Source organism: Solanum lycopersicum, chromosome 3 (genome assembly GCF_036512215.1).
Source record: "Solanum lycopersicum chromosome 3, SLM_r2.1".
Taxonomy (NCBI): domain Eukaryota; kingdom Viridiplantae; phylum Streptophyta; class Magnoliopsida; order Solanales; family Solanaceae; genus Solanum; species Solanum lycopersicum.
Genome location: NC_090802.1, coordinates 61464566 through 61483920, shown reverse-complemented (window position 1 = coordinate 61483920; position 19355 = coordinate 61464566). Strand labels below are relative to the sequence as shown.

At 32.5% G+C, this 19355-nt stretch overlaps 4 protein-coding genes across 4 annotated transcripts; all 4 read left to right on the top strand.

Moving 5' to 3' along the window:
• The first annotated feature begins 319 nt into the window (after positions 1 to 319).
• On the top strand, positions 320 to 6836 carry FUL2 (transcription factor FRUITFULL). Its single transcript, NM_001307938.1, has 8 exons — positions 320 to 688; positions 5136 to 5214; positions 5320 to 5384; positions 5464 to 5563; positions 5660 to 5701; positions 5905 to 5946; positions 6041 to 6156; positions 6272 to 6836. The coding sequence occupies exons 1-8, from the start codon at positions 504 to 506 to the stop codon at positions 6384 to 6386; spliced, it is 744 nt and encodes a 247-aa protein (NP_001294867.1). The 5' UTR covers positions 320 to 503; the 3' UTR covers positions 6387 to 6836.
• A 1889-nt stretch (positions 6837 to 8725) lies between these two features.
• On the top strand, positions 8726 to 10925 carry LOC138347303 (uncharacterized). Its single transcript, XM_069295307.1, has 3 exons — positions 8726 to 9295; positions 9407 to 9492; positions 10471 to 10925. Exons 1-3 carry the CDS (start codon positions 8956 to 8958, stop codon positions 10753 to 10755), a joined length of 711 nt encoding a protein of 236 aa, XP_069151408.1. The 5' UTR covers positions 8726 to 8955; the 3' UTR covers positions 10756 to 10925.
• Positions 10926 to 11664: 739 nt separating this feature from the next.
• LOC101261310 (hexosyltransferase GAUT11) lies at positions 11665 to 16878 on the top strand. The gene is made up of 2 exons (XM_004236024.5): positions 11665 to 12462; positions 14975 to 16878. Exons 1-2 carry the CDS (start codon positions 12307 to 12309, stop codon positions 16427 to 16429), a joined length of 1611 nt encoding a protein of 536 aa, XP_004236072.1. The 5' UTR covers positions 11665 to 12306; the 3' UTR covers positions 16430 to 16878.
• Positions 16879 to 17330: 452 nt separating this feature from the next.
• Positions 17331 to 18737, top strand: LOC101261603 (flavonol 3-sulfotransferase). Its single transcript, XM_004236025.4, has one exon. It carries the CDS (start codon positions 17560 to 17562, stop codon positions 18508 to 18510), a length of 951 nt encoding a protein of 316 aa, XP_004236073.1. The 5' UTR covers positions 17331 to 17559; the 3' UTR covers positions 18511 to 18737.
• Positions 18738 to 19355: the final 618 nt, after the last annotated feature.

Sequence of the window (19355 nt, the reverse complement as noted above, 5' to 3'; positions counted from 1 at the left end):
TCTTAAAAATGTGCTAAATGAATACTCTATTAGGCAAGAGTATTAATTAAGGCGTGTATTTTTAAGAGTTTGCGGCCGAGTAATAATGAGAAAAGGGAGAGAGTGAGTCCGTTTTTGTTAATTATTACTATCTCAATTTTTCTAAATATGTTTTAGTTTACAATTATATATTTAAAAATCTTCTTTATACTCTTAAACTCCGTGTCTAGTCAATCAAGTCAGACTAGAGTTAATTGTTTTTGAAACGGTGAGTAAAAGTTAAATGAGTTGAAGAGTATTGTGAACCAATAGAAATTTGACAACACTTTTGACGAAACCACTCTGGTATTTATTGAAACCTCTTTCTCCTACCTGGGGAGATCCTTCCACTTCCCAATAACGATACAGTTTTTTAATTTATCATTTGCCAAAAACAAAGAATTACTAAACATAAATATCCATTTCCATTGCACAATATACATATATATACACACAAAGAAGAAAGAAGAAAGAAAGAAATTAATATGGGTAGAGGAAGAGTACAATTGAAGAGAATTGAGAACAAAATTAATCGTCAAGTTACTTTTTCAAAGAGGCGATCTGGTTTGCTTAAAAAAGCTCATGAGATCTCTGTGCTTTGCGATGCTGAAGTTGGACTCATTGTTTTCTCAACTAAAGGAAAACTCTTTGAGTATTCTACTGACTCTTGGTACGTATACTATTTATTATATATGTATATATAGTTATTTATTTATTTTTTCTAGTTTTTTTTTTGTGTGATGAAGTAGATTAAAATAACCTCAATATTGCATGCAATTACACAAAACTAATTTGTTAAGGGTTTAATTTTGATAGAATTAAAAACGTGTACCGAGTTTTGTTTCTGAATTTGATCTTGTATAGATCTATTTGAAAATGGATACAACAAAATTATTTATTTTTGTTAATTAAAACTAAACAGATCTATTGGAATAATAATACAAGAAATAATTAATTCCATGCGCATCATAATTATGTAACTGAAGAAAATGGAGAGGTCATTTCACTAATGTAAAGCAACTATTGTTATAATTAATTGTAATACGATGCTAATTAACATAATCTATCTTTTTCTTTCTCTTTCAAGTATATGAACAACCCCAGTACCGTGTGATGCTGTTTTACCCAACTATTTTCATGAAGAGTTTTTAAAAAAAAGGTTTCTCGTGGGCGAGTTATTTGAAAAATATCTCGTGAAATTAGTTGAGTTAGATAAAAATAAATAAAAATGACTAAAGCATTTTGAACTTTAGCAGAAGACGCACTCATGGTCCACGTCAATGGTTCAGCCTTTCAATTTATACTCAATGGTTGTTTAGTGTATTTTCTGGGTACAAGGGTGAACCCAAATAGGTTATGCACTATCGTTTCGCACTAGGGATAAAAATATTGTGATGTGATAAAAAAAATAGTACTGAAATAAAAGTTTCGTTGATATGTTTGGATAAATTATCTCATTTTTTATACGATAGTGATGATGAAATAAGTTATTCTATATACAGGAGGGAACAAGTTATCCTATGAATCAGAAGAATTGATTCTAAATAACTAGTTCTCAACCAAAAGATCTAAAAAGCATACTGTAACAAGTGAAATTTAGTACTAGAGAGTATTAATAGTGGTAAGTGAGAGTTTTTAGTTTAGAATTATGAAATATTCAGCTTTTTGTGATTGGGGTAATTAAAAGTTTACTTATGCCAAACTCTGGTAATTATTATTATTATTATTATTAATTTTGGTTAAAATAGAAATTTTATATGTACTTGATATGTATCCATACCAATTCGGTGGTATTATTACTAGTTCGTGTCTTGCTAGCTATGTGATTAACAAAAACACTCTCCAATATATTATGTCGCCTTTTTTAAATAAATATTTCTTTGCGTTGCTCTCCTTAAGATGATTCAGATCATTACTTGCGATTTTTTCTCAAAGTACAATAGTTCGACAATGTCATTCTTATAAACCTTGGACAAATTATTAATTTCAAAGCTCACTTGGACAAAATAATATTCATCTTTTGTAGAGAATGAATTGGAGACTATATTTTTTCTCTCTAATGTAATTCTTTTTCACTAAACCAACTTTCCTTTACCAAACACACTTTGCAAACACTTTCCAATAGTTCTCATTTTTTTTAAGAAAAACAATTTATCTTTTCTTTTTTGGCAAGGACCCCTACTTGTTCATCAATCACCAACAAAATAGTACATAAGAGAGTGGGACATAAAGCCTAACTTCTTGTGCACATGCTCAATTGCTCAACATTTACTATATTTGAGCATATTTCATAACAATAAATGCAATATTGGAATGGTTGAATTATATAAGTTGTAATAGTATAACGTATTTAACATGATTTTTGATATTATATGTATATATGTATTCAAAAATAAAGATATCTTCTGGATTATCATTACTTCTTTAAATTTTGTGTTAGTTAATTCTATGCAACTATCATTGCATCATATTTTGTCTCATATGCTAAGCGTAGTACAACGGATTTTGCGTCAATTATTTAGCAACATTATTGTTATATATATTTAGTGTCAATAATAAAATGAATATTCCTAACCAACATTAATTTATATAAAGAACTTTTAAAGTTTTAGCAGCTCTGAATGTAATGACATTAACTCAATTACCATTAAAAGTGTCCTTTTTTTGTTGTTATTTTTGTATTTATTGTTATGTCATTGTCACTGAAAAGATGTTCGACAGTCTCTTCTCTGTTGAGTTTTCAACAACATTTAGAAGGTCCATAAATCTTAAAAGTCAATCAATATGTTATTGGTAGATGTCTTGTTAAAATTTATGTTTTTATTTTTTGAAATCTTGAAATGGAATTTTCTGAATTGATATTTTTGATCTGTTAAAAATTGGTTTTAACCTATCTCTTAAGGTTAATTCCAAGCACTTACCGTAGTAAACAAATCTGTCTGGCTAATTGTTCAAATAAGGAGATTTTTCTCATTATTAGAGATCTCAACATTAATCATAGTTTGCGCAATCTGTCTATGTATAGGTGTTAGAATTCTTTCGTAGATTAATTAGCAAAGTAGTGAGATAATAATATTGTAAAACATGACTCGATGGTTATATAATTTAAGTTTTAGTAAGTTGTTAGAGGTTAAAATCACGACATTAGTGATTACATGAGTCACACCAAAAGAGTAATGAACACTATCTCATTAATTTATACACATCAAAATAATGTATAATATTAATTTTAAGGTTTAATTCATACTCCTTAGAGTTGGCATCAAGTTTTATTTAAACACTTTAATTGAATGATGTTTATTTTAGACACTTTATATAGGGTCCTACTATATTATTTTGATTCTTTTTTGACAATAAGTAAAGAGTTGAAGAAGAGTGTGTTACACTTATTGATGATGTGGCACATATAATTTTAATTGAAAAATTATTATAAAATCTATATAGTAAATAAAATAAAAATATTATTCTAAAAAATTTAATTTAACTCCCCCCTCCCCAAGGATAGTTGTCTTCTCTTCCACATCCAACAATTCTTGTATTTTTTTAATCAATTTTTTAAAATTATTTTGAATCTCTTTTTTGTCTTTCTTATAGTGTTATTTTGTGGAGGTAAAGAGGAGAGGAAGAAAGAAAGAGAGAATAAATAAGAAATTTGAGTGTTGGTATTCATTTTTCCGGTAAAATGGTGGATGGAAGTGATGTTAGATTTAGAAAAGTAATACAATGAAGAAGAAGAAAATTCGCTTGAAAGATTTGAATAAATAATTCGAAAAGAAGAAAAAATAAGAAAATAGCTAAATTGAATCTTTTACGCTATATTGTTGAGTGTATCACTCTCACTTTGACGTGTTAGCAAAAAGTGTCTGTGACATATTGAAACCTACATGAGGTGTCTAAAATGAGTATCACCGGTCAAGATGTCTAAGTGAAACCTAATACCAATTTTAGGAGGCCATCGATGAAATTGACCTAATTTTAATAGTAAAAATGCACTTGCTACAACAAGAAGAAAGTTTTTATATTTATCAATAAGTTATAACAAGTATTAGAAGATACAAGTTCAATAGCTATTCATGTTGTTAAAGCTCGTTGCTTAAATTTGTGGATTTTGGGGGATTGGTAAATTTAAATATCAAGCATGTTTTACATTTCTCAACATTAATTTAGGATCTCAATTTGTATTTATCACTATTTTGTTTGACCATGATATTGTTCTTCTAGGTATTTTAGTATTTGGATTCTTTGAAAATGTCCATGGATATGTGTGTTTTAAAAAAATAATAGTACGTTATTCGATGCAGGTTCGATAACAATTTTGAAAAGTCGAAAGCAACTAAAATTGAGTGAATCAAATGATGTTACATTTTTTTTTCTTTTTGGGTGGAAATGTAGATCATAAAAGGGGTCTCCTGATAACACTTCTAATTTTAACAATTAAAATGTTTCAAAAATATTGAAGTAGCAAAATTTTAGTATTTTCAAAGTATAATAATAATCAACTTTAGATATATCACGTTGTAATTTGAGGGTGATTATATACTAATACAAGTTCATTTTTTTTCCCAATAAAACTGTAAATATAAAGCTTTACTTTAAACAAAATTAAACAATCTTTTAACTCTTAACAAAATTAAACAAATTTTAGGGTGAAGAGGTTCTCACGAGAACCTTTTAATTAACGGACTATCCAATTCGACCCATATGTGTTGGATTGATGATTTACTAGAAATGGATTAAATATTGATATCCATATCATCAATATTCATTTGTATGCTTATTTTTAGGTAAGAATTATGAAAAATAAAAATAAACTTTGTATGCTTATTATTTTCATGAATTTTTGGCCTTTAGTTTTGTGCCTCACGTTACTATTTCTAAATTTAGCTATACCTAGCTCCGCCCTTATAGGATTATATTAAAACTTGCCTGTTAGATTACTCTCCGTTACACGTTGATATGTTCTAGCTTTTTGGTGCAACCTGATTATTGTACACGATGTTGATGCAATTGAATCTTTCACGCTATATTGTTGAGTGTATCACACTCACTTCATCGCGCTGGCTTAGTGCAAGTATTTATAAAATCTTTGATTATTGGTGTTTCTCTTGTCATGTTAGCATGGAAAGGATTCTTGAAAGGTATGAAAGGTACTCATATGCTGAAAGGCAGCTTAATGCTACTGATATTATAACCCCGGTATGCCTAATTATAAATCTCATTTTAATTTAATTTAATTTGCTTCCTGGAGGACTTGGTTTATCAAAATTTGAACCTTTTTTTTTTTTTTGTAACTTTTTGCAGGGTAGCTGGACTTTGGAACATGCTAAGCTTAAGGCCAGACTTGAGGTTTTGCAAAGAAACCAAAAGTATACATATATAACGAATGTGTGTATTTATATATAAATGATCCCTCGTTTCTACTGAGGTATATATGATTATTTACAGGCATTATGCAGGAGAAGAGTTGGACACATTGAGTATGAAAGAGCTTCAGAATCTGGAACACCAGCTCGATTCTGCTCTTAAGCACATTCGCTCTAGAAAGGTATAACAACAATCATGTAGTTGTATACATATGTATATATGTGCAGTACTTTGTTTAAGAAAACATTTTGAACTTGAGACTGTTTCTTTCTTGTAGAACCAATTGATGCATGAATCCATTTCTGAGCTTCAAAAGAAGGTATATGTGAAGCTTATCCTTTTTTTTTTGCGCGTATCATATATAGTTTTTTCCTATCCATTCCATATAAACTTACTTTGTACTTGTGTCACAAGATTTTTCATGTAGTTTAGTGTTGTAATCAATAATAAACAGGGAAAATTTTGTTGCATTGATAGGATCAAGTTGCTTATAATTATATAACTTTATTTTACATGACACAGGACAAGGCATTGCAAGAACAAAACAACAATCTTTCAAAGCAGGTACAATAATAAATTTTCTTGTAAAATGTTTTAGATTTCACTCAATGAATCGCGTTGCTTTTAACAAGTTTGGAGGATATTGGCTGAAAAATAGGTTAAGGAAAGGGAGAAAGAGATGGCCCAACAGACTCCGTGGGAGCAACAGAGTCATGATCATCTCAATTCATCTTCGTTTGTTTTGCCACACCCCTTTAACAATCTTCACATAGGGTATTTTCTTTGTCCCCATACAATTTTTTGTAAAAATATTACTTTCCGTTGTACTTTCATGTTATTCATACCTTTTATGATTACCCATTTGATTTCTACGCGAAAAAAATTGCAGGGAAGCATACCCAAATGCAGGAGACAATGGAGAAGTAGAAGGATCATCGCGGCAACAACAACAAAACAGTGCTTCTGTGATGCCTCCATGGATGCTTCGCCATCTCAACGGTTAAATTAAAACTTAATGAAGTATAAAGCAAGCGGACAATATTATGTTATCTATTAATCACTAATAGTATATGCACATATATTATATATATGTATGTTACATATTAGACAAACACAACTTTCATATCTACTTAATTGTGTATGGTGTATATATGGCTGTTGTGTAACAATATGCACAATATATTGTAGTAGTACCATATATCATCCTCTCTTTGGATGTTTTGTCTTAAAACATTTTACCACTAGCACTCATATTTATTGCTCATACCGGTGTCTCGAATTCGTAAATTTAGATTGCTCGATAAGAGCCCTAGTGTGGTAGTCCTAGCAGTTTTCATATTTAATGTTTAAATCAAGACCTCTGATTAAGGGTGACAATAGTGAGGATATGATTTTTTATTCTAAGTAGTCCTATATGTCAATTAGATTCTATACATATATATGTTTATATGCTATTTTGTATTCTGATTATTAATTTTCCTTGCCTTAATCAATGTACATTTAAGGACAGATTGCTTCTCAATAATTGGATTAGATTTTCGACAACGATATATACATTTAGTTTTATAAATAGATATAATCTATAGTGTGTGCGTGCACGTCGATGGTTAACATAAAATTTAAAAGGTTTACATTAATTACTCAAAAAGACCACAAATGGTAAACATGTGGACCTTAATTAATTCAAGATAAACTTTTTTTTGATATCCTATTGGAAGGAACACCGTTTAAGAATTACTTTCCAAGAAATAGTTAGATACAAAAGTACATTTCGTAGAAAAGAAAATTGGAGCATTTTGTGAATCGATTGATATAGAATCTCGAACGTAATAATTTCAGTATTCCAATTAGGCTTTTGATCTGTTTTTATATTGGATTTCTGGGGACATTAATTGGAGGGATATATTTATTTTAGCCATGAAGGGCGCAAGAATTTTCATGCTTCCAGAATATTTACTAATCAAAATATTGACTATTAAGTGATTATGATAATGACAATTGACTCCTACAACACTATTTTGTCCAAAATAGTCCGTGGCCAATCATGTATATTTTAGTCCTAATTAATCCACTTAGACTTCTTGAATGTCTCCCATTTGTTTCCAGTATGACTCCACCAGTGGAGAAAAGTTGATTATTCATGAAAATGATTTTTTATGTTTTTTTTTTATATTGTTAATGTATATAATTTATCCGCAAAAGGATAAAAAAACATTTTAATCATTTAAAGTTTAACTTTTGTATATTGTTGGTGTTTTTAATACACTATCAATATAAGATCTAAAATCTTGAAAATACCATATGTTATATATCTGTATTATTTGCATATAGTATTCCTACTAGCTATTCGCTTTCAATATATTTGTATATCAACTTTGAATATTAGAACATTACACTATCCAAATTGAGAGTCTAAATTTTACAATTTCTTTTAAAAAATGGGTGGGTGGTGGTTGGGCCATTATTTAGGTATATTTGACACAAATAACACAATGAGAAATGCATACAAGTCAATATTGAAATAGTAGTAGTATATAATGGAATTTTGCCAAACTACAAGAATCAATTTTCTCCTAATCCAAACAAAAAACACAATCAATTTAGGTTTATGTGGTCGGGTACATGATAGAGTTAAAAGTTGACATTATTGGAATCAAAGACTAAAGTTTCTTGGAAAAAGAGAATGAACACTATTTAATAATAATAATACTCCTAAACTACAGCTTGCAAATAAAGTTGACTTTTTTTTTTGTGTGTCTCATAAATTCAACAAATTGATTTATCTTTATACATGGGGCTCTACCAAATTCCATAGGAGTATATGTGGCATTAGATTTGAACTTAAAAATATATATATATATATTTTTAATAACGATGATTAATTATGTTCCTAAATCAGCATCCACGGATTTGTATATACATAATATACAATAGAGAAAAAAAATAATGAATTGTAATCTTGTGATTCCAACCACAAATCTTCCCCACGTTTAGATCTTTAAAAAAAGCTTCAAACAAACAGCCCCTCACGTTACAAAAAATTCGAATACCATTAAACTTCAATAATTCAAAAAAAAAAAAAAATTATTAATTAAATTACTCGTGTCACACAAATATTATAGTAACTTGCTTTGTAATATAGTGACATTTTTATCACAGAAAGAAACTCCAGTTATCATTTCCTAGACGATAAGTTGCATAGCAACATATAGTGAAGAATGATCAGTTGAACACCTTAGTCAAAAAAGAGAAAAATGTACGAAGGGCTAGTTACCAATAAATGTTAGGTATTCACTTTCATATTTTGGCAAACAAAAATGTTAACACTACTACTTAAATCATTGGCATTTAATTCAACAAATTAGTCAGTATGGGTCTACAAAAACTTCATGCTAAGCACGTCAAAATACCAAGAACCCCACTTTAGAAAATGATTTGGCATGACATTTGAGTCACTACACTTATAAAAGTACACACCCTTTTCTCCCTCCCATTCTAAAACATATAAAAGTTTTAGTACTCCTTCAATAAAAACACCGCAAATCACCCATTTGTTGAACAAAATTCTCAAACATGATGCGTACTGTGCGTGTTAAATTACCAGGATTTTGTATGAATCGAACTGCAGTCCATGTTCGATCGCGTAATTCGCCTTCTCAGCTGTACAAGAAGGCGATTGATTTGATCAAATCCGATGATAACAAGTCTGATTTTTCAAGCAAAAACAGCATTGAGATGAATTACAACACCGATGAATCGAAGACGGATTCTGAAAATGGGATCAATAATAGAGTCATGGTTATGGTTGATACTAGTGTTGAAGCCAAAAGTGCTCTGCAATGGGCGCTTACACATACTGTTCAAAGCCATGACACAATTATTCTTCTCTCTGTAGTCAAGCCCACTAAACAAGGTAAAACTTTTACCGACATTTTTAAGATCACAAGATTTAAACGTCTTTCTTTTTAAAACATGTGAAATGAAACAGATGTGACTAATGTTCCTGTTTTTATTACTTGTGTAGGTGAAAATGAGAATAGTGAAATTATTCAAAGAGCCTATGAACTTCTTTACTCCATGAAAACTATATGTCAAACAAAGAGACCAGGGGTAAGTACTGAAATTGCTCTATATTTGAATTTCACATTAGAGTCGGGCTAAATTCAAATTCACGTTGAGAAGTAAAGACTCCCTAATAAACGCAACACCATACATAGAGGAACTCGTACTCAGACCTTTAATTAAGCATGAAAGAATACTTACTACTCCACCACGATCCTTCAAAATAAAACTGTTGTTTTCACCTAATAATGTTGTAGCAAGTCCAAGTGGCCCAAGTTAGATAATTGAATAAGAGAATAGTGTCAGTCCAAATATTGTCCGTACCAAATCACATGGAAAGTTACCAATAAATATAATTAAAAAAGTGCTGTTCAGTATTTCTGGTTGGCATAATGAAGCCAATTAGTAGGTTAAGTAACCTTTTTCTCTAGGCAACACTTCAACATAACAAGTAAATTAACAACTCCTACTTTTTAGCTTCATGCTAGCATGTGTTTACTTGCTGTTAAGCAATTTGTCTCTTTATTTAGTGATTTAAATCATTTATCTTGAGTGCGTGTGAGAGAGAAACGTCATGAACAAAATGCATTTGTTTTCAATCTGGATGTTGAATACAATATTTAAAGTTAATAAGAGAAGTTTTGGGCAACGTCTATTTCATGTCTATGGCAAGACCCACGAGGGGGCTGAGGTGGCGTTAATCAAAGTCATGATCAATATTACACTTTCTTGGTGGACATATTGTTAAAAAATAAAATTGAGTTTTGATATGATGACAAACGTTTAGTCTTAACCAGTGATATCAAAGTCAATGTCATAGATTTGATTCCCAAGCATGACGTAGGTGTTGGGAGGAGGATTCTCGGGTAACACCAATATCTTGTCTATGAGCTTGTATTGGAGTCATAATCGAATATGATGCTTGCTTGTGGGTGCATCCTCACAGAAAAAGAGATGCTTTTCTTGCGGCCCAAGATTGTATTCATTGGAAAAAACTGTTAATTGTGATGATTTGTGTGTTAACAGGTGCAAGTAGAGATTGCAGTGGAAGAAGGGAAAGAAAAAGGGCCTGCAATTGTAGAAGCAGCAAAGCAGAGAAAAGTGTCATTGTTGGTATTGGGACAAAGAAAAAGATCAATAATGTGGCGTTTACGCAGGATATGGTTAGGAAAAAAGTCGAAAAACAGAGTTGTGGAACACTGTATTCAAAATGCAAAATGCTTGACCATTGCAGTAAGAAGAAAGAGCAGCAAGTTTGGAGGATATCTCATAACTACTAAACGTCACAAGGACTTTTGGCTCTTAGCTTAATCATATTGTTTCTACCATTCACTCTTCACATTTATATATATAATACCAAACAAAATTTCAGTTTACTTTCTGTTGTTATAATCTGCACGAAACGACTAGCTACTTCCTCCATTTGGATATGAATTGTACAAATTAAAACACAAAAATGAGAGGTGTTAAATTTCGTTGGACATGAATGTTGTTTGTTATGCTAAATCAATCCAAAACATATTCTTAACATTAGGTTTATATGCAGAGTTCTCCTCAAAAGGTCTCACGTCGTTAAGAGATGTAGACTTCTTCTTAATTTTGACTCTGTTTCCACATGATCGTAGAAATAATCAAATTGTAACGAACCTATCTAGTACTATATATTATAATGTGATATGGATCTTTTTTCTTAATGATAGAATAAGTTAAACAAACCTCAGCGAAATGATTCATAACCAGCTAGTACTGTTTTGGATGTAACATTTAGGTACATGTCCAAGTCAAGTTGCTATTTGCAATCAAAATTCAACACAACAAAATAAATGTACATTTACCTAAGTTGACAATTGTAGCTATATATATATGAACCTTCTATTAGCTAGTCTGGCATATAAAAGACTCTAATTACATACGTTTGGCTTCATCTTTTATATGTCAACTTCAACAAACGAGCGTTTTTAGTGAAAGGATGAGATTTAAAACTTAAACAACCAATAAAATGATGCAATTAAATGGAAAATGTTGGTATTATTCGAAATTACCAATCGGTAAGCAAGGTAAAAAATATAATATATTAGGTGTTAAATTAAAAAACAAAATAAAGAACGATTTCATCTGACTAGACTTATAATGACATGCATCACGAATCATCCATGTGTCGGTCTAATACACATAGTACTCACTCTATCCTAAAATACGACAATGTGTTTGACTAGACATAAAATTTATGAGATTTTTTTTTAAAAAAAACTTATAGTCTAAAAACACGGTATAGAAAAGTTAATTTTTTTTTTGGACCGACGGAAGTGAAAGAGTGCCAAGTTGGACAGTGTGTGTAACAATATTTGCATTGTAAACAATGTTTGATAAGAAAATCTAAATTTTGATGTGATACTTGTTTCTTTTCAATTTGTTATAGGAGTTGACAAAAGTCTGTGAACTCTCTTGAGAAGAATGATGGTGGAGATATTGTTGTAAAGGTTTCCACTAAACACATGCTCCTTTATTAGATTTGTTCATGAGCAAAAATAGATCTTCCCCATCTCCTTATTTTCCCCGCTTTCACACAATCTTCCATGCTTAAGCTGCTTCAATTTCATTGAGTTATTTTTAGCGTTTTGGCCAACACCATTTTGCCACCCTTCATTGTTTAAGCTTATTCTGCATTCCATTGTCTTGATTCATTGAATCTGACCAATGGGTTTACTGCAATATTCGTGATTCTTTAGGGACGGGTTTTCTTTCGATTCTTGATTTGGGAGTCTCAGATTTGGTTTTTTTTGTGTGTGTGGATTCAATCTTGGAGATTCGGTGTTCTCGTTTCTTGTTTTGGCGGTGAATTGGGGAAGATAAAGGTATAAGATGCGGCGGCGGGCGGCCGATCATCGGCGCCCGGTTCGAAGGAGGCTATCTTGTTGGATCTGGTCGCTTCTTGGAATATTCTCAATTGTAGGTTTCGTTTTGTTTGTAGTTCATCATCATCATGACCACGAGGATCACGTAGAACAACCTGTTTTGGTAAGCCTACAAATCCAGACCCAGATCATCGTTTGTTTTATTGCTTTCTGAATCATAGTAGTTTCAAGCTTAATGAGCTTGCTTTTTTGATAAAGTAGAAATCCTCCTTGTTCATTTTCCATTACTGGGAGTTTCTGATCTGAGAATCTGCTATCTTTTATACTACTGGTGTGAGGATTACTTTTGTAGTTTTTCATTGATCGGTTTTTGTTACTATCTGTTATTTCTTCTACTTTGATTATAGTGTCATATTGTTGTAGATACTGTTCAACATGCCTTGTTATGCTTTCACATAAATTACTTCTTTTATCGGATTGCTTTGATTTGTTTTTCCTTGAACCGACTGTCTATCAGAGAGGGACTCGAATTTGTGGGACTACATTATCTTCTTGTTGTTGTATGTTTGTTTCATGAATTGTTTTAGGATTTTCACAATACTGGTTGGTAGTTTTTAGTAGGATGGTAAATCTGCACTTAGTTTTCAATGCATTAACATTTGTTCATGTTTTGGGTCTTGTAAGTGATACTTGTCACTTTAAAGCTTAAGTGCAATGATTTTCTATTAACTTTCAGCTCCAATAATGGAAATTTTGTATTGCCCATTTTTCTTTCAGTTTGTAACTCATCTACCCTAAGCTAGAATGCAGAACATGTGGATCGCTTCTATATTGTTCCAGATCTATTAGATGTGCCTGTGTGGGACTGAACGTTCTGTTTTATAACTCTTGTTGTCAATAATTTACTTGTTGTCTCCTTGGATCTTTGTGGCTGTCCGTGTGCTTGTGTCCCTGGTGACTTTAATCTTTTTTATCGTGCTGATTATTTTGAGAAAATGGTGGTATTAGATCCTGTGTACTTGACTACCACTGCTGCTGTGCATTATACACAGCTCATCCTCTTTTTTTATGACAAGGGAAACCCACAACCGCTACCCTTTGGGTATGCACATGGTAAAACCCGGCTCCTATGCAATAGCTTGAAAACCACACAAGAGAGATAATCCGCACTAGCAAGCCCGGTGCAATGGGCTCAAGCCAGAAAGCAAATCTCTTGCTTATGCTGGCATCGAACTTGAGACCTCCAACATGGAAGTCTCAAGCCCAAATCACTGGGCCACCCCGAAGGGTAGCTCATCCTTGCATCTCTCTATATACCTAGATTTGCTTCTTGTCTTTTACCATTCCTTTCTCCCTTCCGCTAGAATGGAAACAATCCACCTCCAACTTATTTCCCATCACACCAGCAATTGGTCCCTGCTCCCAACATAGTCACAGTTTTTTGTCTTTTTATTTTCCCTCTATTTTCTTTTTCTGAATACCCGCTTCCTGAAACAAGGATTTAGTCGACATCCACTTCAACTTCTACCTTGACTGTCACTTGGAAAGAATATATATGGCTGACACGCTTGCTATGAAAGTCTTATCTGATAAAACCAACACAAAAGTATTGACGGTAGAAGTGTTATAGATTTATAATTAAATATGGATTTTTGGGTGTGACTTGTTTAGATTACTTGACCTAAACTGTAGTCCCATTTTTCATTTGGTGCACTTTATTAAGGAAAAGTTTCTACACAGGGAAGCCATATCTTGGCTTTTCCATTTTTGAGGAATAAACGTGGGGAAAATGTTTCTACAGAAAAGTAAATGGGTTCCACGAGAGGCATATACAGTGCATTAAAATTATTTTTCAAATATATTAACACCATTTCTGATTAACTAAGGATGAAAAATTGAAAATGGGACCTGTTTTGGGTCAGAGAAGTAAATAAAGTGTTAACCCCATTCAGTAATTCGATGGTCTCTCATTACTAGATCACCCTTTGACGACATCATTATAAAATGTAACCCATGTTCCTAATACTTAGCTTTGGAAGTGATAAAGCTAGATTAATTTATCTACTTCACTCCACTTGCTACTTTCTAGCCCTTTTCACCTATTGCTGTTTTTAATTCTTTTTGATAATTTCTCAATACAAATGTTAAATGTCCGTTTGTTAGCAATTCTAGTTCTTTTAATGTTAAAATATGCAGAAGCATAGAATGTGCCATGAGTCCTTGTAGTTGGCACATCTGTTTGAGTTGACAGGTCTTCTAAGTCTTGTATAGAGAATCTTTCCAGGAACAACAATATCCATTTTATTCATTACGTGGTGTAAGAGCAAGGACTTAACAATTGGTAAAAGTAACTAAGTTCTTTTTGAAGTTGCATTCTATAAACATAAAAGAACTGCAATGATGGATTAGTTTGTTAACTGTGTAATTGTTGACTAGTTCACCTATTAAAATGATGACCCTAATGAGAATTGCGATGTTGTTTACCTATACTTTTGTATGGTTTGTTGTATTCACCAATGTACGATTATACAGATAGAGATCCAAGTTCAAAAAAATGATTATACAGATAGAGTTGACCTTCACTGGATGGATTGGCTGAGTTCCATCTTATTTTATTTTAAAATTCTAAAGTACTTTGATAATCACAACTGGCTTAATATTTTTCATTGTCCCAGGAAAGAGAGTCTAGGAATGAGCAGGTTGTGCATGAGCGTATGAATCTCACACAAGAGATGTTAAGTGTTAATTCATATGCCAGACAAATAGCAGAGCAAACAACACTAGCCAAAGCTTACATCATTATAGCAAAAGAGCACAACAATCTTCATCTTGCATGGGAGCTGAGTACAAAGATAAGAAGTTGTCAACTTTTACTCTCAAAAGCTGCAATGAGAGATGAGCCTATTTCTCTAGATGAAGCTGAGCCAAACATAAGAAGTCTATCTTCTCTCATCCTTAAGGCACAGGATGCCCATTATGATATTGCTACCACTATGATGACAATGAAATCACATATTCAAGCTCTTGAAGAGCGTGCCAATGCTGCATCTGTTCAAAGTATGATGTTCGGACAGTTGACAGCCGAGTCTCTGCCAAAGAACCTGCACTGCCTAGAAATGAAGCTCATGACTGATTGGCTTACAAAAAAGTCACTGCAGGATTTTGCTGATGAGAGGAGAAACTCACCTCGTTTAGTAGACAATAACCTGTATCACTTCTGCATATTTTCAGATAATCTGTTGGCAGTTTCAGTCGTTATCAACTCAACTGTGGCCAATGCTGATCACCCTAAGCAGCTAGTTTTCCATATCGTAACGGATTCAATACACTATGGAGTGATGCTGGCTTGGTTCCTGAACAATGACTTCAAAGGTTCTACAGTAGAAGTACAGAATATTGACAACTTCACTTGGTTGAATTCATCTTATTCTCCTGCTGTAAAGCAGCTAATGTCCACAGATTCCAGGAAGTATTATTTTGACGGATCTCAAGATACGGGTGTTGAGCCAAAGTTCCGGAATCCAAAATATATACATTTGTTGAATCACCTTCGGTTTTACATCCCTGAGATTTACCCGCAGTTGGAGAAGATTGTTTTCCTCGATGATGATGTTGTAGTTCAGAAGGATCTGACACCTCTGTTTTCGCTGGATTTGCATGGAAATGTGAATGGAGCAGTAGAAACTTGTCTTGAAGCTTTTCATCGTTATTACAAGTATCTCAATTTTTCAAATCCACTCATCAGCTCTAAGTTTGATCCCCAGGCCTGTGGATGGGCATTTGGTATGAATGTTTTTGATTTGATTGCTTGGAGGAAAGCAAGTGTCACTGCCCGATATCATTATTGGATAGAACAAAATGCTGATAGGACTATTTGGAAGCTAGGAACCCTTCCACCTGGACTATTAGCTTTTTATGGAATGACTGAGCCACTTGATCGGAGGTGGCATGTGTTGGGATTAGGTTATGACGTGAATGTTGACAATCGCCTGATAGAGAGTGCAGCAGTGGTTCACTTCAATGGAAACATGAAGCCATGGCTTAAGCTACGCATCAACAGGTATAGGCCTTTGTGGGAACGATATGTAAATCAGACGCACCCACACCTTCAGGATTGTGCTACACATTGAAATGACTATACTTTTTCACATACTCGAGAAGATCCCATCATTGTAGAGTTAGAAATAGACAATTTTGCCCTATTAAGGATTCTTCCCTAGTCTTGTTATCAGTTTAGTAGTGTGAAAAAAGGAAAACTGATATTATACAACAAAGGGTTTAGGGGAATCACTTATGGTTGAGAGGTTTTCTCTGTCTCTACAAATGATAGAACAAATTTTCCTAGCATTTTTTTGTAATAATCTTGTTCCTTTTGATCACATCTAGGTTAGACATTTTGTCTTTGCTTCTTTGTTGTTCTGTACGCGGATCCAATTATTTTTAGTTGCTGTAACATATAACTACTGCAACCTATGTAAGTGATTTATACTGATGATATGATGCATCAGAGCGACTATTATGGTTTTTTGGCCTTTGGTACAAGATAGAACATGACTATGTATTTTGAGGTTTTGAACAATATCTTGATTCATATGTATGTCCATTTAATGTCAATACAAACCCAAAAGGCCACAACTTTCTTCTACTTGTTAAGGTCTTGATCATATGTCACATTCCAATAATGTTGCAAGACAACATTGATTAGTGTGAAAATTATAGTTGTAGTATATGTACTTGTCGGTGGCAGATTCAGAAATTTTATCAATCTAGCTCCAATTGACTTAACATGAAACGACCTATTGGACCAAATGCTTTGAATTGTCCTTCTAAAGTGAACTCACTTTTCTCTCTCCTCATAAATATATTAAAGTACATTTTAAAAATAAGTGGGATCAATAAGGGTAAAAGAGGAATTGTACTTTTAAAGACTTACCATACAAGAAAATTTGACTTTCTTTTTAGGACTGACCAAAACAGAAACGGTGTCACATAAAATGGGACGGAGGGAGTCGCAAGATAGGTAAATTTCTCCATAAAATAATACTACATAAATTCACTTATAATTAATTCTTACATTATCAATACCTACATAACTCGTACCAGTTTAGTTTAGTTTAATTCAGTTCAATTTAGCTATAATATATGTATATTGGTTAGGTGATGCTACTATATTTAGCCCTGTTGCTGTTATCTTTCCTGTTCTAAAGTCTAGCAAGATTTTCTGCTTTCTACTCCTCCCTTTGCTCCATTAAACTCAATAATGGCAAGTTTATCCTCTATCCCTTTGCTCACAACTGGTGTCACCAAAGAACAAATTATACTCTCTGAGCTACCAAAAGAAAGAGGTTGGCTGAGTGAACATATTCACCAATACAAAGGCTTTTGGTATGCTACACAAGTTGTTCAAGGTCTGCTAGCACTTGAACAGCAACATTTCAAGCCAAAACCAAACACTGTCTTACTAGCAAGTTTCCCAAAATCTGGCACTACATGGCTTAAGGCACTTCTCTTTGCTATTAAAAACAGAGGTGAAATAGATTTCAACACACACCCTTTGCTCTCTTCAAATCCACATGAGTTAGTACCATTTTTAGAGGCTTATGCATTTAACCACCCAACAAATCCAACACCAAACACTTGTCTAATGCATTCACATCTTGCTTACAATTCTTTATCAGAGTTGGCTGACTGCAAGATAGTATACGTATTTCGCGATCCGAAAGATGTGTTAACTTCTTGCTGGCATTTTATACAGAAATTAAGATCTAAAGAACTCCCATTCATTTCTCTACCTGAAGCATTTGATCAATTCACCAAAGGGTATTCCCCTTTTGGTCCATTCTGGGATCATGTAATGGGATATTATAAAGCAAGTTTAGAATTTCCAAAGAAAGTTTGTTTCTTGAAGTATGAAGAATTGAAGAAAGATCCAATCTTTAATGCAAAGAAATTAGCAGAGTTTTTGGAGCAGCCTTTTTCACTGGAGGAAGAGAATGAAGGCATTGTGGAGAGGATAACAGAGCTATGCAGCTTTGAGAAACTGAGTAATTTGGAGGTGAATAAAGAAGGTTCACACACTGGATTTTTCACTCCTACTGTTTCTAACAACATATTTTTCAGGCAAGGTAAAGTTGGTGATTCCAAGAACCATCTTTCAGAGGAAATGATTGAGGTTCTTGATGAAATCACAAAGAAAAAAATTGGGTTTTGATTTGATGAACACAACAAAATGGTAAAGGGATTGAGTCAGACCAGAATCAGAACAACTAACATGTATTTTCAATTGAGCGGAGTGTCTTTTGGAAACCGTCTCTCTATTCGATATTGCCCAATAAATAAAAAAATTTCCTTTTAATTGTTTTGGTTGCTTTCTGTAAGTCATGTTGCAAGGTTTGGTTATTGATTTCAATAAATGTTCCTTTTTGTCATTAGAATATAGATTACGGATTCAATTAAACAATAACTTAAGAAATTTATAGAATATGTATAAGTTATTTACTCAATACTCAATATAACTTAAAAAGAATTAGGATCTAAAACACCTAAGTTTCAATTTTTGATTTTGCCTCTACTTCCTAGCTAGTGAATCATTTTGGTGTAATTAGCTCAAAACAACAAGAACATGTTTTACTTGCTCAATTAAGCAAATCAAAAGAATTCTATTATTCTTCGTATTAAATGATTACATAAAACATAATAATATTTTTAAAAAAATCTTAAAGAGTATATTGAATTAATATGAATAAACTAATATGATACGAAAAGTTTACACACACTTAAAAAAGTTGTTGGACTCGATCTGAATGATTGCTCCTTGTATCACGTGAATCTTTTTTTAAACCAAACACTTGAGATATATATAAAAGAAGATTTTCTTCAAAAGAATATTTTTATATATTTCTGTCATACCATATGTAAAGTTAATTAACTTCTTGTCCTGAAACGCCTGCTCACATGACTACATAAGTTTTAAGTATAGAAGATGGCCCTATTAAGACCAAATATATAGTGTATCGTGGGTAACAATTTCAGTTCATATTAATAAAATGAGTTAAT

Excerpts from the sequence above, each read along its gene's own strand:
- FUL2 (NM_001307938.1), top strand. The coding sequence starts at position 504 with ATGGGTAGAGGAAGAGTACAATTGAAGAGAATTGAGAACAAAATTAAT. Across the intron at positions 689-5,135 it reads GAGTATTCTACTGACTCTTG|CATGGAAAGGATTCTTGAAA; the intron begins GTACGTATACTA and ends TTGTCATGTTAG. Across the intron at positions 5,702-5,904 it reads TTTCTGAGCTTCAAAAGAAG|GACAAGGCATTGCAAGAACA; the intron begins GTATATGTGAAG and ends TACATGACACAG.
- LOC138347303 (XM_069295307.1), top strand. The coding sequence starts at position 8,956 with ATGATGCGTACTGTGCGTGTTAAATTACCAGGATTTTGTATGAATCGA. Across the intron at positions 9,296-9,406 it reads AGTCAAGCCCACTAAACAAG|GTGAAAATGAGAATAGTGAA; the intron begins GTAAAACTTTTA and ends TTACTTGTGTAG. Across the intron at positions 9,493-10,470 it reads GTCAAACAAAGAGACCAGGG|GTGCAAGTAGAGATTGCAGT; the intron begins GTAAGTACTGAA and ends GTGTGTTAACAG.
- LOC101261310 (XM_004236024.5), top strand. The coding sequence starts at position 12,307 with ATGCGGCGGCGGGCGGCCGATCATCGGCGCCCGGTTCGAAGGAGGCTA. Across the intron at positions 12,463-14,974 it reads ACGTAGAACAACCTGTTTTG|GAAAGAGAGTCTAGGAATGA; the intron begins GTAAGCCTACAA and ends TCATTGTCCCAG.
- LOC101261603 (XM_004236025.4), top strand. The coding sequence starts at position 17,560 with ATGGCAAGTTTATCCTCTATCCCTTTGCTCACAACTGGTGTCACCAAA.